Source organism: Melampsora larici-populina, assembly GCF_000204055.1.
Source record: "Melampsora larici-populina 98AG31 unplaced genomic scaffold MELLAscaffold_17, whole genome shotgun sequence".
In the NCBI taxonomy this organism is placed as follows: Eukaryota; Fungi; Basidiomycota; class Pucciniomycetes; order Pucciniales; family Melampsoraceae; genus Melampsora; species Melampsora laricis-populina.
This window is the reverse complement of record NW_006768781.1, coordinates 724,041-748,044: the sequence shown is the minus strand read 5'-3', so window position 1 is coordinate 748,044 and position 24,004 is coordinate 724,041. Positions and strand designations below refer to the sequence as shown.

The 24,004-nt window shown below is 43.2% G+C and overlaps 2 protein-coding genes across 2 annotated transcripts; both read left to right on the top strand.

Annotated features, from left to right (window-relative positions):
* Positions 1-11,291: 11,291 nt before the first annotated feature.
* On the top strand, positions 11,292-13,730 carry MELLADRAFT_74783 (uncharacterized protein; the record flags this gene model as incomplete). The annotated part of the gene is made up of 7 exons (XM_007409847.1): positions 11,292-11,498; positions 11,595-11,865; positions 11,944-12,325; positions 12,395-12,667; positions 12,742-12,922; positions 13,001-13,278; positions 13,420-13,730. 7 exons carry the CDS (start codon positions 11,453-11,455, stop codon positions 13,459-13,461), a joined length of 1,473 nt encoding a protein of 490 aa, XP_007409909.1.
* Positions 13,731-14,673: 943 nt separating this feature from the next.
* MELLADRAFT_43385 (uncharacterized protein) lies at positions 14,674-16,547 on the top strand (the record flags this gene model as incomplete). Its single annotated transcript, XM_007409848.1, has 6 exons — positions 14,674-14,730; positions 14,811-14,898; positions 14,960-15,083; positions 15,144-15,321; positions 15,422-16,344; positions 16,419-16,547. Coding segments are annotated over 6 exons (1,452 nt in total), but the record flags the coding sequence as incomplete, so codon positions are not given.
* Between the last annotated feature and the right edge of the window lie 7,457 nt (positions 16,548-24,004).

Below are 24,004 nucleotides of genomic sequence, written 5' to 3'. Positions count from 1 at the left end.
CCGGTGTGTCTTTTTGGTCTATTCGCGTGGTGTATCCTAGGGCTGCACGCTGACAGGCTCCCCTGCCAGGCTGGCGAAAGCGGCAGGTTTCCTTTTGTACAGACCCCGGTATGTACACCAGTGCCGACTCAGGGCGCAGAACGGGTGGCGCCAGGAGGCCTTCGTGACGTCTTCGCTTTCGGTTCCCTGGAATTTGATCGCAACATGTCCCGGCCGTTGACACCTGTAAGTATGACTGGTGTCAGACGGAGCCCTGAGTGGCAGTGCTTCTTGGGCTGACTTTCCTGGGTCTTATTCGCCCTCAAAGGTTCTTGGGCGAAGCCATGGCCATTCCCAAATCGCAGTTGGCCATACCGCTGCTGGGAAGGACGGTCGAGTAAGTTCTCCATTCCCTGGTTAATGGAGAATAGGCGGGCCAAAGTCTGACTGCCCTATTGATCTATTTTAGGTTTTGGGGGGGCCGACAGTGCCCTCTGGGCCCAGCAAAAGATGTCCAACGGCGATGGGGCCACCAGCGAGGCCGAACCCGGGCGCGTCCGTAAGTTTCCTGTTTCACGGCGAGGTCTTGATTCGCCTCAGCAGTCACATCTAGTTTTTTTTTGGAAGCGAGCTGACATGTGAGATCGATAATGTTATCGCAGGTGTCACATCAAATGGGCGTAGGACCAAACCGGTTGGCCCAGCAATCTCATGGGACTCTTCAGAATGAAGGTCCCTTGTGTCCACCGCGCGTTAGGAAGTCAAACCCGATGGGAGCTGTGTGGGTACCGATCAGCACCCAGTAAGTGTTTATCTAATAACCAACTTGTTCGACAATTCACGCTTCAGAAATTAACTCGGTTGGATTGGTCGTCCTGGAATCACTTAACTTACAGAGATCATGCGGCCCCCACCACGTATGTCCACGATGTGTCACACCCACCCTGGCGTGGCAAGGAAGACTATGACAGCATGGTCGACTGGAGGTCAAACCATTTCATCACGGACGACAAAATCGCAATCGATACCAATTCCGCGTGTATTGAGGCCAGGCGTCTAAACGGCCTCAGGCTCGATCACCGTTCCGACCCTCTTCCGTGGTGTCGGAATGGGTCTGATCCCTTGCGTGAGGTGGCCGCCTCAGGAATGTACAATTTGCATATGGTTCGCGTGGGCAGTCACTCATCCTCACCAAGTGAGGATGAGTGCCTGAGACACCTTTTGGCGGAGTCAGACGAAGAGCAAGTCACGCCGGGTCGATCAGGTAAGAGCATCCACTATGGGTGCTGTAACCAAGTGATTTATCGTAACTTTGACGCTAAATTATACACAGGTCCACTATGGACCTGTTTTAGACTTGCAGTCCGTACGATTGCATCAAATCATGCTTCAAGCTTGTGTAAATGTACACAAGCCTGAAGCACGGATTATTGTAGGATTTGACGCATCATTTTGGTCAACAGCACACATCCATCCATCCAAATTCCATACGCTGTACTCTGCTGTTGTTCAAAACTTCGTCTCTCTTCCAAAGGTCACTCCAAAAACCTCTAGATTCATCACTTCAATGTCTGTTCCACCGTCTCAAAACACAACAACACAAACACCAGAGCCCGACAGCCAGATTCGTGTCAACTGGAGTGAACCCGAGCAGGAACAACTAGCTGTCTCTTGGGTTGCCACAAGCACTCGACCAGAGCACTCGAACAACATGAAAGGGGACGCCTTTTTCAAAGCTATTGAAGAGCATTTCAAGGCTCACTCGGTCACAACTCGAACAGCCAAGCAGTGCAATGGACAGTGCGTACTCAATTCAATCAAAGCGTCTAGAAACCAAGCTCTGACAAACTTTCTTCCCTCAGGTGGCGAGTAATGAATCCACAAACCCAGAAGTTCTCTGGTGTCTATGCTTGTATTGAGCACGACCCACCATCTGGTTCATCTCCTGATACTTGGATTTCCGACGCGATGAAGATCTACCAAGCTGAGCAGAAACATCCTTTCAAATTTCTCGCGGCTTGGCAGAAGCTTCGATACGAGCCCAAATGGGATCCTCACCTCATCAATCAACAACTTCATCCACCTCCACCACCACCACCAGAACTTCTTCCTTCCTTGACTCGTACTGAGGATCCTCTCACAGACCAATCAGTCAATCATCCACGACCTGAAGGCAGTGGGGAACGACCAATGGGTGGAAAGGCAGCAAAGAAACAACGTCTCGATGCTAAGCGAGCAGTTGTTGATGAATCAGGACGATTAGAGGCAATGGCGGCATCAACTTTGGCATCGACTCGACGAGCAGCTGCCAGCGAGGAGTCAAATCGCATTGCAAACAGTCTCATGATTAGTGAAACCAAAGGAAGGGATCTCGAGATCGCTCAGGCTAAAGAGGAAGATTGTCCAGATGAGCTTTCAAAGAAGATCTTACGTAGTATGAAGGCAGAAGTAGCTCGAAAGTATGAATAGGCAGGTGTTATAAATCCTATGTATATTATTATCACTATCTCATAGTTCATGTACATACAGTGTAGCTTTATGATTTAGGCAATACAAAATAGTTATTATTATCAACCAATCTACTGACCTGCTGCTTTCAACCAGAGATCCATTGTGAGGTCGTGCTGAAGCTGTGAATGAGCGTTTGAGTCTCTCAAAAGTAGAGTGTTCTGAAGATAGGCAGCGAGTGTATTGGCGACCGCAGGATCTCGAACTCTTGGTACTATCTGTGTCAATGAGTTGTATTCTTCAACAACTGGATCGAGTGAGCCTCGATCTTGTACTATCATGTTGTGTAGAACGATACAACACATCATAGCGGCGTGCATATCGACCAGTTGCCACATGCGACATGCTATTTGAAGGAATGCGAATCGGATTTGAATCACGCCAAATGCCCGTTTGATATCCTTTCGAGCAGCCTCTTGAGCCGTAGCAAACATTCTCGCCGCTGGAGCTTCTCGATCTCGGGGAGCTTTGATAATGGTTGGCCAGTTTGGATAGATGCCATCTCCGAGATAATAGGCATGTTTGTACTCGTGTCCATTCACTATGAAATGGACTTCATCTTCATGTCCTGAACAAGCCAGGTATCAACTTATGAACTCAAAAGAGAAAAAAAATGAACTAACCTTTGAGAAAATCAGCAAAGAGAAACGATCGGTTCAATACGTTGATATCGTTCAACGAACCTGGCGTTCCAAAGAACGCATGCCAGATTGTGAGATCTTGAGAAGCAACCGCTTCAAGAACTACAGTTGGTGTGTGTTCTTTTCCTTCAAACTGCCCGCTCCATCCAAGTGGGCAGTTCTTCCAAGCCCAATGCATACCATCGAGGCTTCCTTTACAACCAGGTAAGCCACGTAGTTCATATTCTTTCGTAATCCGAATGAGCTCCTCAGCATTTGGCGGTCGAAGGTAATCCGGTCCGTATATTTCATTGATATGCTTCATGAAAAGCTTGAGAGTCAAGATAGCTGTTGTCTCTCCAATACCAACATAGTCGTCGGTTGCATCCGCTGGAACTCCAAGAGTGAGCTGTTTTAAAGCGCAGACAACCTTCTGATACACCGTGAGTCCCATCACTCCACACGCATCCGGTTTTTGAACCCAGAATCGGTCATGTAATTGTAGATCTTCGATTATTCTTAAACACAGGTCTTTGCTCATTCGGAATCGACGTTCAAACTTGGATTCGTATCTAGCATTAGGTGCAAAGTAGTCATCGAACAGTTGCTGAGCACGTCGAGCGCGGTCTCGATCTATGTGAATGCGAGTGTGGGCTTCTAGAGGAGGCGTAGGAGGGCGGTCAAACAGGAAGTTGAATATCATTTCATCATGGTCTTGTTCTTCTTCATCATCGTTCATAGACTCGAAAAGAGCATTGATTTGTTGTCTTGCATAGGTAGGCATTGGAAGGAGACCGGCGGTTTTTGGGAGTTTAATTATTTAACTCGTTCCAAAATCAAACCACTGTGGATCTGATTGATTCACAGTGATTTATCTACGATAAATCACACCTAACATCATCCCATAGTCGATTTCATGCGGTTACCAACTTAGGTAAAACACGCATGATCAAATTTCGCGGTCGGGACCGCGAAATTTACGATAAAACCCTTCCACCATAGTGGATGCTCTAAGCATCACAACGTGCTGACTGATTAGTTACTATTGCTGAGCTGAATCTCACGAATTCGTTCGGAACAGTGGCACGTTTGTCTGCTGCCAGAAAGCATCTGGTCAGCCCGGCTAGTTTGTCTTCCTCCAACCCCTTGTCCACTCCGACTCGTCCTCAGGGCAGCTCGCCTGAAACGAAAGACCTGGTCCGGAAAACCTCACCGGTCAAACATCGCGGGGATGTTATCAATGTGCCACTCACCCGACCGCGAATTGACGTATCCCATGAAGGCCTGCTGGATGACGGTGCTGAAGTCGACGAGCTCGAAGAGGGTGAAGGGATGTTGAGAACGCCTGCACCCCCCAGGAGGCAGTCCCCTCCAAGGCCTACAGGGAAGGTTCGCAAACCTCCTGCCCGTCAGGCAGCACCAGTCCAAGGTTCTGCGTTCCCAGGGGCGCTTCCCAACCACGTCTACCCCACGGTGTCCCAGCGTCCTCCGGCCTCGAATGCTGTCACGGTAACCCCCGCGCCGAGTCGTCATCCATTTCCGCGCATCTCACACCCCCAAGGTCCCACTGCAGCGTTTGCCTCACTGGGACTTCTCCCCAAACAACCCTCTCACCCTCATCCCACTCTACCAAATCAGGCCACTCAGGCTACTCAGAGAGCCCTTCCCAATTCTGATTCTTCTTCTGGATCCTCAAATGCGATTCCCGGCCGTTCGGAAGTTCCGGACACGTCTGAACCTCCACCTCGTTCCGGGATTCCAAGAGCAGGTGAGGGCCCCGTGGTCAGGGAGAGCACCCCCATCAAAAAGAAGTCCGACACCAAAACGACCTCGACTCGCATGGTTTGGGGCGACCCAGGTGACCTAGACGTACTCTGGCTATCACACCTGATGTCCTTTGAACCGTTTGCGGGGAACAAAAAGGAATCCGTGCAGCGATTCCGTGATTGCGTGATTCATCTTAAGGCAAGTGTTTTTCGAATGATGACATCAGTCGAAATTCACCTTCTCTAACGTTGGGTGCCTTCAAATTTATACAGGAACACCCGGAGACGATGGATAAATTCGAAAATTTATCCACGGCCAAATACACTCAGGCCTTGAGCTCAAGGTTTGACAACCTCAAAGCATGGCTTAGAAAAGCCGAGGCTCAGTCTGCTCGGGCTTCCAGTACCCAGGAAACTGATGGCGAGCTGCGAGAGTTATTACGCAAGTTGGTTGAGGCAGAAAAGGTGAGTGTTGCACGTGTTAGGCATATAATATACAGAGTGCTTACTCAAGGGCCCCTGTTTGATTTTGCCATGTAGGAGATGACGAGTCTCGCTGATGACGCGAAGGCAGCGAAAGCTGCCGCGGCCAGTGCTGTGGCCCGTGCCAACGACCTACGAGACGCTCGTGCCGGAGCGGTACGACCTCAATCAGCGCCTCCGATCACCGGGGGGGACGGTGATGAATCGGGGGAGGGGAGCTCTGAGGAAGACCAACCTAGGGTCCCGCGAACTTTACGGGCCTTGCGTGAGGGACTCAACAAGAAGCTGGAAGGTAAAGGCGCCGCTTCTCATATGGTGAATGTCACCATGAAGAGCAGCGAGGCCGCCGAAAGGGCCAACGAACTCACGGCGGTGGCTTTGGAACGACACCAGGAGCAGGTGGCAGTTACCAATGCTCAGCGGGAGTGTGAGCTTGCCCAGTCCGAGGCTCGGTTGGCACTGGACTCCAAAACTGCCCGCGAAACGCTGGAGTTACGTCGTGAAGAGCTCCTAGCTGCCGGTGCTCGCGAAGATAAGAAAGATGACGCAGTTAATGAACTCAAGTCATCTTTGGCTGACGTTCAAGGTACGTTGTCGGACATGGGACGCGTGCTCAAAATGCTTGCAGACCGAACCCCTGCCGCCAACCCTTGAGTTTTCCAAATCACATTGGGTAAGTAGTGAAACTTTCTACTCGTTTTAATCAAGTCAGTCAAACACGACGCTGATAGATCGATCATCTCATGTTTGACTTGGTAGTCACAGTTAACGATGTGGCTCCATTTAGGTCTGATGACGCTATTCCCTTTATGTTGTAATTTATTATAAACTCCACTTCTTAATCTTACCCCAGTTGTCACCTTCTGAATCAAATGTGATTAAGAAATCTTTGACATTGAACGCTATCAAAGTCAAAGTACCCAAAGGCTACGATTGTGTGTTTTTCAAAAATGACAATTACAAAACCGCATTCTGCGTGGTCAACTTTATTCGATTGCCTTTGCCTTTGCCGTTTGTTCCGCAAAAGACAAACTCCCCAGTCCTAAAATAACCCCAAGTGCCCTAATAGACCGTCTTGGCCCTCTTATGTGTGTACGCATTTTAACAGACAGCCACGCGTGATCCAACCGGTCTGTCAAACGCAGTGCGTGGTGGCTGCACGAATGGCTGAACTCATACATCCTTCATGATCAAGGATGTATGAGTTCGATCGAGAGGTAACTCATCTCGACAAGGTTAGGTTGATATATCACTTGAAGTGGAATCATTTCACATTTTTGACAGAATCGTTGGTGGAGTATAATAGTAATAGTATAATAATGATTCACATGAATACACTTATAAACAAGTATCAGCTCGCACAATCACCGTGGTCAACGGCAACGTTCAGCTCCAACTTGGAAATCCCACTCCTCTCATCGACCACCTAAGTAGACCTCGAGCGAGGGAGGTTGAGCCACGCCACCCAGTGGCCCGCGTCCACAACATATCAATAAATTTTTGATTATCACTGCACAGTGATAGAAGGCGTTGAGCTCGTTAACGTAGAACCTCAGATTGTCTAACTCAAACGCGCGAGGAATCCCAAGTGAGTATTTCATCGTCATCGAAGTCATCTACACATTAGATGAACTACTTACCCTTGTATTGTGTCATGCGGAATATGTTCCTAAGACGACCAAATTCGTGCTCAACTGCAATTCTAACACTTGCCATCACCCGATTAAACCTAGCTTGATCTGGGCCGAGATTTAAACCAGGATATGGGGTTAGCATAACCGCCGAGTTGCGATAGCCTTGGTCACCATAGAGCATCATTTGCCTTCCATCAAAGCCTTTAGCATCTTCCTCTAATACCTCGCTCAGTCCTGACAACCTTAATATCGCCGTGTCATGTCGAGAGCCTATGTACGCCTCCGTAAGATCGGCGGTGATCCCGCTGAAATGTGAAGAACTTTCACATTGTTAGCCAAGCCAATCAACACATATTTGCGAGTGATTCACTTACTCGGGGGTCACCACGGCCTGGTACTTCAGGCTATGAACACGTTTATGTCCATTATAAAACAGCCTTTGGTTATATTTAGGTCTCGCAATGCGCCACACCGTTCCTGGCACGAGGAGCATGAGTCAGCCTGGTGTCGAGTGTGACATGAGTAGGAAGCCATCAGACTGACCGTCTAGAAAACCTACACAATTGTCCATTGGACAATCCTTCTCGGCCACCAGCGTAGCAGCAAAACGTTCCAGCGTTTTGGGGGGATACCTTTGGGCACTCCATTTCAACAAAGGACCCCAGTGCTCGTAGATCCAAGCTTGGACCCACCAAACAATCCGACCGATTATTGACACGTCGCGCCCAAACACTTGGGACAAATCAAAGTATCGAGATGGTGTCGCCAAACGGGCCATAAATATGGCTAGCGCTGTCGTTCTGTTCTCTCGAGCGCGATTCGGCAAGACAATCTCATCGGGAAACCCTCCCCAGTGATGAATGGCCCGGATTTCATCAGGATAAAATCTCGTCGTGAGCTTGCTGATATGAGGGTGCCATGTCGAGACATTAACACGGCGGTTTGTTAAGTCAGGTAGAGGGTCGCCGCCGAGTCGTTCCATATAGGTCAAGTACTGCAGGATTTCGCGTAACTCTTCGATCTCGTAAAGATACCACCAAACAAACATCAGAGTTGAGTTAGCCAAAGCCGGAGACCGACGGATAGGGAGCCCGTTCGGTTGAAAGAGTAGGGAGTCGGTTTGCATGGCGTCACAGGCTGAGGTGAAGGTTGGAACAGTGAACGGAATAGGATAGAGGTGAGGTTGGAAGCCTTGGTTGCGTTCGTGAGATCGGAATGGACTGTCATTGGAAGGGACATTTCAACGTCACATGGCTTTACAGAGGCCGGCGAGTGACACCCTGTGCTCTGTCACTCGAACTTAAAGGCACTGCCTCGAGCTTAAGTGAAGTGGTGCGCTGATCCTGAAGGCTAAATCCACTCTAAGGTTGGAAAATAATTTCGAAAGTTCGAAATTTGCGCCTGGACCTTAATAAAATGGATGAACTATTATTAAATGAATAGATTTGAATAATAGTGGCTCTCAAACCTGACCCAGTTTCAAAAAACCCGGTTGCCCCAGTTGAATTTTTGGCTGGGAGCTGTCAACAAATGTCAACTTGATACACAAAGTTACTGCCAAAAAACAACTGGGTCAACTGGGTTTTTTGAAAACCGGGGCAGGTTTGAGAGCCACTAATGGGGAGCACTTGAGGATCGGGGTTTTTTTCCTGATAATCCGTGATAATCTGATAGTGAGAAAATCCTGAGAAATACAGCATACAGCCACCCCGGTAAAAGCCTACACACAAGCATATTACAGGGGGAGGTAAAAGTCAGAAATGTCCAAAACCTTAGTGGCAGGCAAGCACGGGTGCATGTCACAGACCTGATATATTGTACCGTCCCAGAAAAACTCCTCCCTTTTCCCTCGTTTGATCACCACCCAACGCGAAAGAATTTTCACGCAAGAACACCAACCACACTGCATTCGGACTATGGATAAAAAGTGCCATCCCTAATCTATCCAACGCGCCTGATTTGATTTCAATCCAACACCCTAGTCGCCATCGGGTATTCATTTGCCTCTGACCCGCCACATTCACAAACCATTGATTCACATTCTGGATTCAAGTACCACTCAACATTAATCTTTTGATTCGATCACTATTCTTTTTGTTTTTGGTCGCTCTTGATCTGGATTCATCAATAATGCTGTTATCATGGTCTGATCAATTATCATCAGCAAGCACTGTCAGTTGGTTTTCCGTTTAGGTTTATTAACAACCAATGAACATGTGGATCTAAGGAGCATGCTGAATCTTCATTTCAAAACGCAGGAAGGTTTTGGCTTGATCATATATGGAGATCTTGAGCACCTCTTTGGAACAGTAGACGTAGGTATGATAGACATTCAACAACATCACGAATAAGCAGAAGATCTTGCCCCTTCTGGACCTCAAGGTTTTGATGATGTTGAACATGAGATGAGGGAGATTGGGAGACATGTACTTACTCTCTATGAAGTGTAATCATTATTTACCCCTCATATGGTTCTATGTAATGCCATTTCAATTCAATTTGAAGTTTGAAAAGTGTTCGCTTCTGAGAAAAAAAGGTATGATGGTATTGTTCTAAATCTTTATAAACCAAACATTTGTCTGTCAAGACTTTGACATCCCAACCGCGCCAGTGATGAACAAGAAAAGATTCTGTCCTTAGTCTCTATCTTATAATCCTTCGAAAGTTTTCCAATCACTTTCAAGTATAAAGCTGAAAGCTCACATAATTGAGATCAGAAAAGGAGATCAAAGGCATAATCAAATGATATTCTTTTAAAAAGGAGAACACTCTAGTATAAATCATTGCAAAGGCCATTGCCCACCATCTATTTTTGTTCCGCTCAAATAGGTCTCTTGAGCGTTATTCTCTGACCAATACACTATTAACTTTTTTAGAAAAAGAGAACCAAAAAGGAAAACATGCTGATCAGTTTCTTCCATCAAGATAATAAATCTCTTCAGCGGTTTCTATTTTGATGAAATCAAAAAAGAAGTAAGATGAAATTAAGAGACTCACAAGCAAATCGGAGCTATATTTGATGTGCTCCATCTATCTTTACAGCATTATAATTACAGCAATCTGGTGCCATATTGACCGACATTCATATTGCGATTGACTTAGCGTCACGTACTGGATCACTTTGACCAATCAATAAACGAAGATCATAGGGTGGTCCTCAGTTGAGGATGCGCGGTTGTGAGATGGGTAACAAGATCTGTTGGGAGCGTTGGATGGTGCTATCCAGGAGAGAATGGTTGATCCAGGTTTGATCATTCGGCGAGGCTGAGGGTGGTGAACCGTGTGTGCAAAAAGTGGTGATTCACCCAATGACTGCTGAGGGTGAGGGGGGTCGTGTCGCGAGGCGTGACAGGTGAAAGATTGTGACCACAAGTCTGTAGGCCAGATGATCCGCCTGACCTTAAGAGAGGGCAGATATTGACCTTGGAGCCTAGAGTCCTGTGGAAATTTATGGGTTTGTGAGGGTTTCTCAAAATTATCAGGTTTCTCAGAACGATCCTGAGCCAAACCCTGATCCTATAGTCTACCCCACTAATGGAGTAAAGAAGATCGTACATAAAGAACCTCAAGTAATACAAGTGGTAAAGAGTACAATGACGACATGCTGTGTAGGATTATGAGCTTCTTAGTAAGATCTTCTTTTGTGAAGAGGAGAACAATCTTTCCCAACAAGTGATCGTCTCAGCTAAGCCAACTTGACCAGACCCCGATTCCAATTCGTTAAAACAAGTTCCAACTACAATAACGACTCACAGACTCATTCGGCTGAGACACTCCATTCACAATGGAAACAAAAGACGTCAAATTGCATAACTCGACAGGTTCAGATTGGCTGCGTTTGTTGGATCACCTCAGCATAAAAACCCACATATCGGTTGACTCTTGTCATCACAAAGAGAGACCAACTTACTCAAGCTGTGAATGAGACTTTTGAACGCCAAAAGAACCCTTTCCAATGTATATGGATTACAAATCATCACACTGCTCCGCACGCTCATGTCAGCAGCTCGATATTTTCGCTTTTACTTCCTTTTGAAATCGCATCAGGTCTTGATGGTCCTGTGTATGCAGTCCAAGCTACCAATGTACATACATCAGTTGATTAGCCAGCTCGCCATCTTGCCAAGTCACACTTGTTTTTACATATCTCTACACCAGACCTAGTCCAAAATGCTATTGATCAGAGCATTGACCATCTCTTTCCGATCAAGTTCTATCAAAAGTTGTGGTCAGGCACCCATGGAAGAAAAATTAGCTATAAAGCGACTTTAAACTGCCCTTTCCTCGATTTCTCCTCTTTCATCCCAAATCTTTTTTGATCCTTCGAATATCTCTTCAACATCAAGATCTCTTGTCAGCCTTTCCACAACCTTTCAATATCCTCTCTTGCTTAGAGTGCAGATCAACTTCGAATATCAAGAAATATAACTTTTCATCTTCTCTTAAGAAACACCCAGACATCATGAGCCTCAACTCTGACTCTTCTTCTTCCTGTTCGTCATTTTTTTGTAAGTCTAATTTACCTATCTTTCATATCTCTTTGGACCCGTTAAGTGACACCACCCTTTGCCTCACCGGTGCTTTCCCCCGACCGAACCTGACAGCCACAACCTCGAGCGATGAGGAAGTGACTCGGTACTCGGTAATCGAGGAGAGCGCCGCGTGCACGAGTATTCCCATCTACGGTGCCTTACCCGACAGTCAGCGCGGTCCATCAGCTTCTTCTCATCGCGTCGAAAGGTGCAACTCAGCACCTGCCGAGCTTTCTCGACCTGTCCGACATGATATTTCTCAGGCTCAGGCTCAGGCTCAATCCGAATCAACTTCTCAGCCGGATTTGAGCCTTATATCAATCTTTGGGAATCGAGCATATTTGTACGTATCTCAGACATGCAATCTCACCGAGCTCATCTGATTCAAACTAACCACGACTTCCTATTGGCTTGAAAACAGGTGTCCAGAAGATTTCGAAGCTGATAAATCTGATGTTGAAACTTCGAGATCTTTCTGCACTGACGACTCGGACAGAACAGCCACAAGCAGTTCTGACCAGACCCACCCCTCTGGAGCGGCAACACCTGACGATGTATCATCCTCCTTGACCGGCTCCAAGGTTGATAAATTCTTCGACGACGATGTAACCTTCCCTGCTCCTCCAGCCATAGTCGAAGGGTCCTATTTCCCCCTATCAGAAGAAGTGAAATGGGAAGACTGGGCTCGACGGAGAATATTAAAGATGATCGAGAGAGAGCCTTGCGGGGACCACATTCACGACGTCAAAGCTTCTGCCTTCCCTCATGCTATCATGCAAGATGTCATCAAATGGTTGATTAATGTACGTCTACATGCGATTTTCCTGACCTCGCGTTGTACTGAACCAATCACGTGCTTTTTGCATCCACAGTTTGAGCATTGCTTCACGCGATATCCGAACCTGAATCTTCCTACCAGACACCGAGCCATCATGCTCTTTTGCCGCTTTTGCTCACTAGCAACTGTACAAACCGAAACCGAAGAACCCAAAGTCATAGCCCACAAAATTGGCGTGGCTTGTCTAGCACTGGCTTGTAAAGTCGACGTTGATTCCCTGAGACCATTGACTGTGGTCCAGTTGAAACTGTGGGCAGAGTGTGTACTGCGTGCTGGATGGGTTGCTGTATCTTCGCAAGAACTTCGTGTTCGTGTCTTCTCTCTCTATGCGCATTCATATGGGTCTTGAGCGCATTCTCTGATTACGTCACTACATTACAGGCATTACTGTCAACGATCTTGCAGACGTTGTCTTATCAGGTCACATTCCCGACTCCATGCGACTTTCTCGCTGAGCTCGTAATTGCGGTACCGATGCTGGATAGCTTGACGAATCATTGCTTAGAAGACTGGGAGATTATTGGTGAAGAGTTCAGCTTGACATATGACCACGCATTTCGTCGTTAGCATCTCTACTTCCTTTCATGATCAAGCTTGATGATAGTCACCTTACTGACCCTATATGTGCGTCTTCTTACAGATCCGGAGTATCTCCATCATCGCACCGCCGTCTTGACAGTTGCCATCGTGTTGCTCAGTCTGGATGAATGTATATTTGATCATCCAGGTCCACGAACTAACGCGCGTGGGCTAGCTTGGTGGAGGGGTGATGATGGAATCTGGACAAGAACAAGGGAAAAAGATTCACTGGAACCAACACACTACAATCTTGCTAGCGATGTGGAGGAGGGAAGCTGGGTTACCCTGATCAGAGAGGTCATCAAGACATCAATATGTGAGATCATGGGCTTGGATGAGGTTGGTTTCTTTTCCTATTTCGCTTGGTTCTGTGCATGCTACTGCGTGCATCTCAACAAAAATTAACCCTTACAAAACCTATTGAGTTAGGAAGCCAGTAAGACTGACACAATCGCTTTCTTTTTTTTGCTGTCTTGACAGAGTGAAGTAGATCGGTGTAAACAGTGGTGTGTTGCTCTTTGAGTGGGTGGATATTCATTTGTTCAGTGGAGGGCCGATAAGCTACGATTTTTTCTAATCAATTCATCAATAAGTCAATCATTACCATATATTAATAATCCAGTGAATTTTGCTGATGCAAAAAGATGACAATCGTAGTGAGTGTCCTCTGATCAGCTGATATGCTGAATTGAACATACCTTGTGATTCACAAAGATATGGGCCTGATCCAACAATTTGTGGATATACCATTGGTTTCAAGAGCTGCTATGCAATGTGCCTTTGTTGATACTGAATGCTCAAGCATCTCACTAGGGATAGCCTTTCACTTATCAAATACCCAAGGGAGGCGATTGGGTTGGCAGCTGAGGCAGCATATTTAAGCTCTGATCAGATAGGTCCAATCAAATTAAGAGTTGGCGATTGAGGTGGCCACCAGATTAACTTGACAATGTCTCTTCAATTACGCCAAGAGTATGTAATCTTTGAACAATTTACTGCATCACCCTCCACCAAGATGAGACCACGTGCTCCTGGTGGATTTTGAAGTTTGCGTATTGCTTAGTGACAATTGTTCAAGGGCCCTGGGTGGCCTTTTGGACCCAAAGAGAGAACCTTTTCACTTGCAGGGTTGCTTACCACAAGGTTCTAAAATTCACCGGTCAACCTATTTGGTTTTGTCATACTGTGATCGAGTGGTTGTCAGTTGATGACTTGACTTGGTATGATGTTTTCTTGAATTATGTATTTGACGATGCATTTATGTCGATGACTTGTCAAAATGTGATAGCATCTCAATCTGAACCAACTCAACTCAACCTCAAACTCAAGTTATCTTTCTTCCAATCGAACGACGAAAACCATGATATCTTTTCATAATCGGAACTTGATGAGGTTAACAACTCGTTCTACTCAGATTTCAAACTTCTTTACGACTTTACATTATCATCAATCCAATCGATCTCCAGCAATAGGTTCTAGGTTAAGCAGGTGAGCAATAATGAGATTGTAAAGAAATGGCAAATTATAAGACTTCACTCTAATGAAGTCAAGTTGATAGTATGATCTAGTTTTATGTAATCATCTTTGATATTTCCGATCGGATTGAAACTTGTATGATTTCATTGTGTATTTCTTGATTTGTTTGAATTCCCTTTTGAATTGAGAGATTGTTTTCCTGTTAGTTCCGAAAAAGATTGATTTGTGGCAACTGTATTTGTTAAACACTTTTGTAACTGACCATTTCGACTTTGTTCATCAGAACTTTTCATTCTTCAACCATTATGACTCAAAGTAAGTGTTCGATGTTCTTTCAGCTTATCTAATATGTTCTTGATCTGACCTCTGATTTGGATATCTTCGATAACCGATAGCTCAACCTTTATCGATCGATAACATCAACCCAGCAGTCGTAGAGGCTCAATACGCCGTCCGTGGTGAGATTGCACTAAGAGCCGAAGAGTATGTGTCAATTAGCCTGTTTTCACTTAATGCCGATTTCTAATCGGATCCTTATCTATAGACTTCGAAATGAGCTAGCATCAGATCCTCAAGCGAAAGATCGACTTGGTTTCAATAATGTCATCAGTTGTAATATTGGGAATCCTCAACAATTGGGTCAAAAACCACTCAGTTTTACTCGTCAAGTAAGTATAAACCTTGCATTATACGGACTTGAATTATGCTAGATATTGATTTATACTCAGGTCGCATGCTTAACTGAATATCCAGATTTGATTAAAAACCCCGATGCCAAGTCGTTGTTTCCATCCGATGTAATCGAACGTGCTCAGTTACTCTTGGGTGCTATCGGCAGTGTTGGAGCTTATAGTCACTCCAAAGGTGTTCCGCTCATTAGACAGCATGTCGCTGAGTTCCTCCAAGGTTCGTCTGCCCATTCCTGATCTTTGGTTTGATTGGATCACCAGAAATCTGACTAAATCTTCTAAATCTTTCTCCTCATCACAAACCTTACAACCGATAGAACGAGATGGATTTCCAGCTGACCCAGAATCGATTTATCTCACTGCTGGTGCCTCAGCTGGTGTCTCCAACATCCTGCAACTTTTGATTTCTTCACCTCAAGATGGAGTCATGATCCCAATTCCTCAATATCCACTATACACAGCAGCTCTTGCTCTCAACAAAGCTCATGCAGTAGAATATTATTTATCAGAAGAAAAGGATTGGGAACCTGATCTAGAATCACTTGAAAAAGTTCTCGCTACAGCCAGTGCATCTGGTATTCGAACTCGAGCTATGGTAGTCATCTCACCTGGTAATCCAGTTGGAAATGTCCTAAGTCGTTCTGCTATGGATCATATCATCAGTTTCTGTCATCAACATAATCTGGTTCTTATGGCAGACGAGGTTTATCAAACGAATCTCTTCGAAAAAGAAACTAGACCATTCATTTCATTCAAGCATGCATTACTTACTCATCCCAACGAGAAATTACGTCAAGAACTTCCATTGGTTAGCTTTCATTCGATTTCAAAAGGTCAATCAGGTGAATGTGGTCGTAGAGGAGGGTTTTTCGAAATCATGAATTTTCCTAACTCAGTAGCCGAACAAGTTTATAAATTAGCATCAATCCAACTTTGTCCACCACTCTCAGGTCAAATTGGAGTAGATGTATTGGTTAAACCCCCTACACCAAATCAAGCAAGTTATCAAACTTGGTTAAAAGAAACTAACGATATCAACCAAGCTCTAACTCAAAGATCTTTACATCTTTTGAAAGCTTTCAATTCACTTTCTAATTTGTCTTGTAATCAAGCACAAGGAGCTCTTTACTTGTTTCCTAAACTTCAATTAACTAAAAAAGCGGAAGAAGTGGCTAAATCTAAAGGAAAACCTGTGGATGCGTTTTACTGTCTTGAACTTCTTAACCAAACTGGAATTTGTGTAAGTGATTTTTTTCTGTATTATATGTCATCTTCCTGGTCTTTGAGTTGATTTTTTCCCTCTTTGCATTTTAGGTTATACCTGGATCTGGATTTGGTCAATCACCTGGTACCATGCATTTCCGTACTACTTTTCTTTCATCTGAAACTGATGATTATGTTAAAAGATTTGAAAAGTTTCATAATGAATTTCTTAAGAAATATCAAGATTAAAGATGATTATTTTGCATTTTGTATGAATGATTTCAATTTACTACATAAACAGATTTTGAATAGGTTGGGAATGTTTTTCTGCATGATTCAGTTTTGAATGAAATTTGAATGAAATTAAGGAATTGAGGAAATGAGATTTGATGTTTTTTTTTGGATATGGTGATTGGGGATGGTACATATTGTGAAGGGTTTTGTTAGACTGTGTAGGGAACAGAGGGACAAGCCTATCTCACGGGGACAATTGAAACATACTTCCTTCATCCTGTTGGATACCTCCTATGCAGTACATTGCCCAATGCAATGGTTAGATCTGACATCCATGTCATGGTTGATTACAAGAGTTTCAAAGCAAAGTCTATTACTTGCACTCCTTTGACAGACTCAAATACAGGTCACTGAATATATCTCAATATTCAGTGATAATCTGGTTTTGAAAACTTGTATTACAAATTGTAATTTTATTTATTCTTGGAGCTTCATAACAGATGTGTTTGCAAACAATAGATTTTTATATTCAATTCTTACTACAGTTTGACTAGGTGTATACTTATAAGCTACTATAAGTGGAGGTCTTTCTAAAGTATTTGGCAGAAATTTGACTTGTCTGACTAGTCATTTGAAGTGGCTTGCTGGGGTCCAAAAAATTCCCACAATATGGGATTAGGAAGTCCTGACACCTAGACAAAACTACTGAGTAAACAGGAAGAGCATAATGGAGGGGTTAGTGATATACCCCAAACTGGGTGTTGATGATTTACCTAGAAGTCCACAGAGTAAGGGAGGGTAGGATGATACCAATTGGTTTTACCATGAGTTGGGTCTGTTGTAGACTATAACTAATAGTATGGGGATAAAAGGAGTCAAGACAGGATAGCAGTGGACAAGGTCAAAAGGGGAGCTTTGCTACCTCTTGTGTGGCAACTCTTATACTCTAGGACATGTGTTTGTACCCACCGTGAACCTTCCGGAGTTGGGAGCCTTTCTACTACTACATAACAAACTAGGAATTTGATATATCCCAATTTGGGTCATATCCATCGGGTTGGGCTGCAAATGTTCAGAGGGGACTCTTGACATATGTGAGCATGGACTATAGTTTAGCTTAACAAAACCCTCTCTGCGCAGCCGCAGCCGCACCCTTGCAGAGGGGCTTATGAATAATTGTTGATTTTTGGCATGAATAATTGACAGATTATGTGTCCTTATGCAGTTTTTTGTTGTTATGCCGCTTCCCTTGCAAGCAAACATCACTATGCTTGGCAGGGAAAGACATTCAGCATGACTTTCATAATCTGGTTGCCTCAAAGTTGGTGTCCCAATTAACTAAGTGGAATCAGTACTGGAAAATAGAAGAACGTCTGAAATGATTATCCCGGTAAATCAATCCCCAGCTGAACTAGGAAATTACCATAAGTTAAACTAGGTTCCCCAATGGTTGGATTCTCAGATGCCTTGCAACACCACAAGCTAGAAAGTCATGGAAGGATGGATTCTAGCCCTTGAGAGTCTAATCTCCCACGTGTGTTATTATTTGTCTCCTCCTCCATCCAAGAAGATCAAATTCATATTGACACAAGATTAACTCAAGTGCAAGAAACACATCAACACAAGCCATTTCATAGTCAATCTCAGTTCAAGACATTCATACTATTTTTCAGTTTCCCACCCTCCCACACCGTCTTCTGTTTTGTTAATTCTTGTCTCAAGGTGGTTTTTTAGGTTCTCAGGGTGCATTATCTCTCCTCAAAAAGTGACACAGAGCGTATTTGAAAAAGTCAATACAAGTCACATAAACTTTTCAAAAAAAATCTAACTCTTTACAATAACAAATAACAAATGTTATTTTCTTTTCAGTCTAATCTCCATTAATTTCATATAGTTAATATACAATAAAATATAAAAAAAGACTAGTTATAAGTTTCAGTTTTCCAACACCAATTAATCCAGATAAGTTTCAATTGTTCAAGTTTTATTTTTTCATTTTTTCCGTCACGTACCTGTGGTTAAGAGAAGAGTTATTCAACAGTTGTCAAAGAGTATCAAAATGTGTATAGCCTTATAAAGTAGTCTACTCTAGAGTTAGTGGGCCTCTGGCCACCCCATAGGGGTTTTGTTGTTACTTAGGTTGTGAATGTTTCTACCACTCTCAGTATAGGTCTCAAGTAATTTGAAACCTTGTTTGTGCGGGCCGCTTCGCTGCTCCACTCCGCGTACCTCTGGCCACAAGTGTCTTACATAAAAGTGCCTCCATTTCCCGGTTCTAATTCCCAACATCATAGGCCCTCTGGTGAATGCAGCCAAAGAAATGATGTGAAGATTCTTACAACACACCTGTAATACAGCTGGGTGCAAGGGAAGAATCTGAGATAATACAAACTCTGAATTCCATAATTTGAGAATGGATAATGGTGTAAAGGTTTTCCAGGTCAATGAGTGGTGGCACATTGAGGATTTGTGTATCCAAATTCTCATTTCCCACAAGTGATACTCTGACTCTGAGTTATGGGTTTATACCACTTGCACCAAAATTATTCATGGAATCACACCCTAAGCTGCTCATTGGTTAAGACTAGGAATCCAAGGGATTTTAAGATTCAAGAAGCTTTAGTTATGAAATAGCAGAACCGCATTGGTCAGCAACAACTTTAATAATGGGGATTGATAAGGGAGGAGTGAAGTTATTCAAGAAAGAGGTAAATTCATGGATGGTAAACAAGGGTACTACAGGATTTGATCATACGTAATGATGTCATTGAGGGATTTAAGGGTGCCAAGAGATATTTGAGAGAGATTTTTATGGTTATTCTTATGAGTGGATTGATCAAGGATGATCTTATGATGTAGAAGAGATCAATATTAGATGAGAAAAGAGGTGAAAATGGTCAAAAATTGTTGAAATTGAAGGTTGTTGCTTATGACATATGTCAAAACTTGTCATAACAGGATGAGTAATAGTTCATTTGATGTAGAATACTTTATTTTATAATGTACAACCTTTCAATCAATAGTAACAGAGATTTAATATGAAAGTTATAAGGAAGCAAAGGAAATGGTGTGAATTTTGACTTTTATGCTTTTTTTTGTTACTTAAGTGCTTTTGATTTCACATATTCCACTAACTAGCTATGGATGTATACTGTAAAGTGAACCTATTACAACTTCTTGTGGGTTTTCTAATGTACTGGACTAACAAGCCTTTAAAATGGATTCAGCATGACCCACAGACCAAAAACACTCCCAATAACAAAATACAGAGAAATATGAAGGCATCATGTAGCAGCATATACATGAAAAAAAGTTTATTTTCTCAATCTCTACAGCTCAATAACTCATTCATCACACATCAGAAGTGGGCCATATTGTGGCAATTATTTCTCAGCATCAAGAGAGCTATAAACTGGGCTATAGTAATCCAAAATTGGACAACTTTACAAAAACAATGTAATTCTAAAAAATGGTTTCCAGCTATGAGTATCAGGAAGGAATCACCTTTATTCATCATGAAAAGATCTGTTCATCATTTAATATCATCAATTGATCATTTTCACAGCTTAAATCATGTCACACATTGTAGTAAGAATCCATCATAGGATCACATCAGAGGGTTTTTGTGGGTTTTTAACGGCTTTTGTTGATTTTTGAAGTTATTAATCATTGTATTGGTGTTATATATTGTCAAATGGAGGATTTGGGTGTTGTTGTTCCCCTTTTTTCTTTATCATTTACAACATTAACATTTTGTTTATCATCATAAAAAAAACTGGACTTGTTGCGCTGTGGCAACACACAGTGGCATGCTGTGGTGATAGATTTATGGGATCAATCAAATAACCTTAGTCATAGCAGTTTACCAAAGTTATTGGAAAGGTTTTAGTGTAAAGGAAAACTTGAGTAGGTGGAATCTGATCAATAGAAGCTCTTTAAGGGTTATGTATTGCACATTACATTGTGATTAGGTCATCTTATTTCAAACAACTCATTAAGATCAACATCAATCATTAAGAAATGGATTACAAAAAGAAAAGAAAGAAAAACATAAGAAAAATTCAAAAATATAGGTACAGTCAAACCCGCGCACATGCATACCCGCGCACATGCATAACCAGCGAAAATGCATGAATTTTGCCTTCCACCCAGCTGGTGCGGGCAAATTTTGGTCTTAAATGCATAATTATGTCAAAAACCATAATGCATACTTTTTTTTAGATCCCTAAAGTCATAACGCATAGTTATAAACCACACTGGGAAGATTTTTTTCTCCGCAAACTCAAACCAAACCTTCTTTGTTTACATTCTTTGCAATGTCAGCCAGCAATTCAACCTCTCTGGGGGTTGAACCACTCAAATTCAACACAGAAGATCCTATTCATGCCACTCGAATTGGAAATATAGCATTTCTTGCACCATCTGACCTCAAGCCCTCTCAATTCCCATCACATTTACAGTTTGAAGAACATGATTTACACCTACTCGAGAAAGGGCTTGAAAAGCTTAAAGAAGAAACTCAAACACGTGTTGATCAACTTAAATCCGATCAAGAGAATGGCCAAACTCTTTCTCATGAAGACCAAGACTGGCTTGATGACGGAGGAAATTTGATTACCGAGCAGCTTATAGTAGATATACTCTTATCTCTTGATGAATTCAAACCCTTAAAACTTAGTCTTTACGAGTTCAAAGCAGTACAATCCATCATCATCTGTTATCAATCAAGTCTTTCTAAAATTGCCAAAATCAAGATGGATAAAAAAGAAGAAAGTAAACGAAAATCACCTAACAAATCTCCAGATCCCGGAAGTCGAAAGAAGGCTCGCTCTTCTCTATCCAAACCAATCGAGTCAAAAAGGACCAATTGGAAATCTGGAGCCACCAAACAGACTTTGACTTACAATCAACGTGTTGAGGTACTCAATTACTACCACAAAAAAAGTGGTGAAAGTCAATCTGCAACTGTCCGACACTTTGCCAAAGTGTGTCCAGAATTAGGAATCACACAGCCAAACATCAGTCGTTGGCTGAAAGAAGAGGCTTCGATTCAAGACACTGCTGAAAGTGTTAGTAGTCTAACCAAACGCAAGTCCGAGCTCAAGTTCCCTCAAGTTGAAAAGCTTCTTGTCGATTACCTCCGTGAATGCGAAAAGAGAGGTCAACTTTTTACCGGCGAACAAATTAAAGAAAAATGGTTCCAATTTGCTTGACTCGAGAAGATCCCAAGTAAGGACTGGCTGACCTTGAGTGGTGGATGGTGTGACACATTCAAAGCACGTCACAACCTTCGCGAGATCAAAAAACACGGCGAGGCTGCATCAGACAGTCCAGAGGCAGTCGCGACTGAAAGGAATCGAATGCTTAAGATCACTTCTGAGTACAAACAGTGTGATATCTATAACATGGATGAGACGGGTCTGTTTTACGCGTAAGTCTTCTGTTGCTTCTCCTCTTCCTCACTTTTCTCTGATTGCTTTATCATATGTTTTAGGATGCCCCCTGACCGTGGCTTAGCGAGTCAGAGTGCTCCAGGTGTGAAAGGATCCAAGGCCCGTATAACTGTTGTTTGTACTACAAACGCCGATGGGTCGGACAGCCGTTTTCTGACCTTCATTGGCCGATGGAAATCCCCACGTTGCTTCAATAAGAAGACAGCATCCGAGCTTGGAATCAATTACTACAGCAACTCAACATCTTGGATGACCTCAACAATCTTTGAGCAGTGGATCACAAAATGGGATAGAGACCTACGAGCTGAAGGCCGAAGGATCTTACTCTTACTCGACAATTTTGCTGGTCATACAGTGCCACCAAATCTCATCACAAACATCAAGCTTGAGTTTTTTCGACCAAACCTCACAGCTCACGTTCAACCACTTGATGCTGGCATTATTCATGCCTTCAAATGTCATTATCGCAAAAGATTCCTCACCCGCTCACTTCGACGTCTTGACAGCAAAGATAGTGCAGGTAAAGTCTACGAAATCGATGTTCTCGCTGCGTGTCGCTTGGCAAAGCTCGCTTGGCATTCTGTCACCAAAACAACGATTCAAAACTGCTGGGGCCACTCGGGAATCATCAAATTGAAGGATGATGTTGTGTAAGTCCCTCTTTATACCCTCTTTAGCTCGCTGATCATGTTTCTGATATTCCTGGATACTCTTTTGCTTGTCCTCTTTATCATAATTGTAGGCTTCCAGTGTTCGATTCAGCCAACCCACCCGTTCCAGAAGGTTTAAACCTTGAAGAGGATTTGCAATCCCTTCAAGATTTGGGTTTACTCTCATCCAGGAATCGGATGTCTTTATCTGAGCTTTTAAATCCTGAAGACAAAACATTATCTTTTTCAAACGCTCCAACTGCTGAGGAGATTCATGAACAAGCTCATGTCTCTCAAGAAGAATCAGAAGATATTTTGATCAAAGCCGAACCAATTCCTACCACTGCTGAAGCCTTAAAATACCTAAATGGTCTCGTAGCTCACATCGAAGGGACCGCGACTCCTCTTGGTCTCAAAGTAGATCATCTTTTACAACAGTACAGTCATCAACTCAAGTCCGACCTGTTCTTTTCCTTTAACAAACAGTCATCGATTTTGGATTTTTTTCAAAAGGATCCCTGATCAACTTACCTAAACGATTGGGTCATGTATGTACATACATTAAAATGGCCTTTAAATACAAAATATCCAATTTCTTTCTCTTTACACAGAAAAAGCACACCTTGCCTTTTGTACCGACTCGAGATTCAAACATGTTAATGCATGATTCTATACAATTTCGATGAAAACCCTTCATAATGCATATTTTCTATGCATTTAGACTAAATGCATACAAATATGCATTATGATGGTTTATGTCTATTTGCATAACCCGCGATAATGCATAGCTTAATTTGTCTCCCCAAATTATGCATTAGCGCGGGTTTGACTGTATACAGGCTGGGAAATGGTTTTTAGGGTATTGATATTAGGTTTATGGGTATTGGGAGGTTAGAATATGAAAGATTATGTTATAGAGCAACAACTTCAATTGTTGATAGGGAGGAATAGAGGTTATCAAGAAAATGGTACTTTTTCAAAATTGGTAAAGAAGGGTTTACAGGTAGTTTACATATGTAATGGTGGTATTAGTAATATTCAAGGTTGCCAAGAGGATTTTAAAGGAGTTTTAAGGCTATAGATGATGATGTAACATCACAGGGGCAGGAGAGTGTTAGCAATGGCTGTGTAAAGGGGGAAAATGTGTGAATTTTGTCAAAAATGTAGGTTTTTTAGCTGATTACAATTTTCAGATGACATCAGAATTGGATGGTAGATAGCTCATTCAACGCATAAGCATTGATTACATAAACCCAAGCTTTAAGCCACTAGTAACTGAGGTGTGGAAAGAAAGTTATAAGAGGAACAAGGAATTGGAGTGAACTTCAAATTTTACACTTACATGCATACATGTAACAAC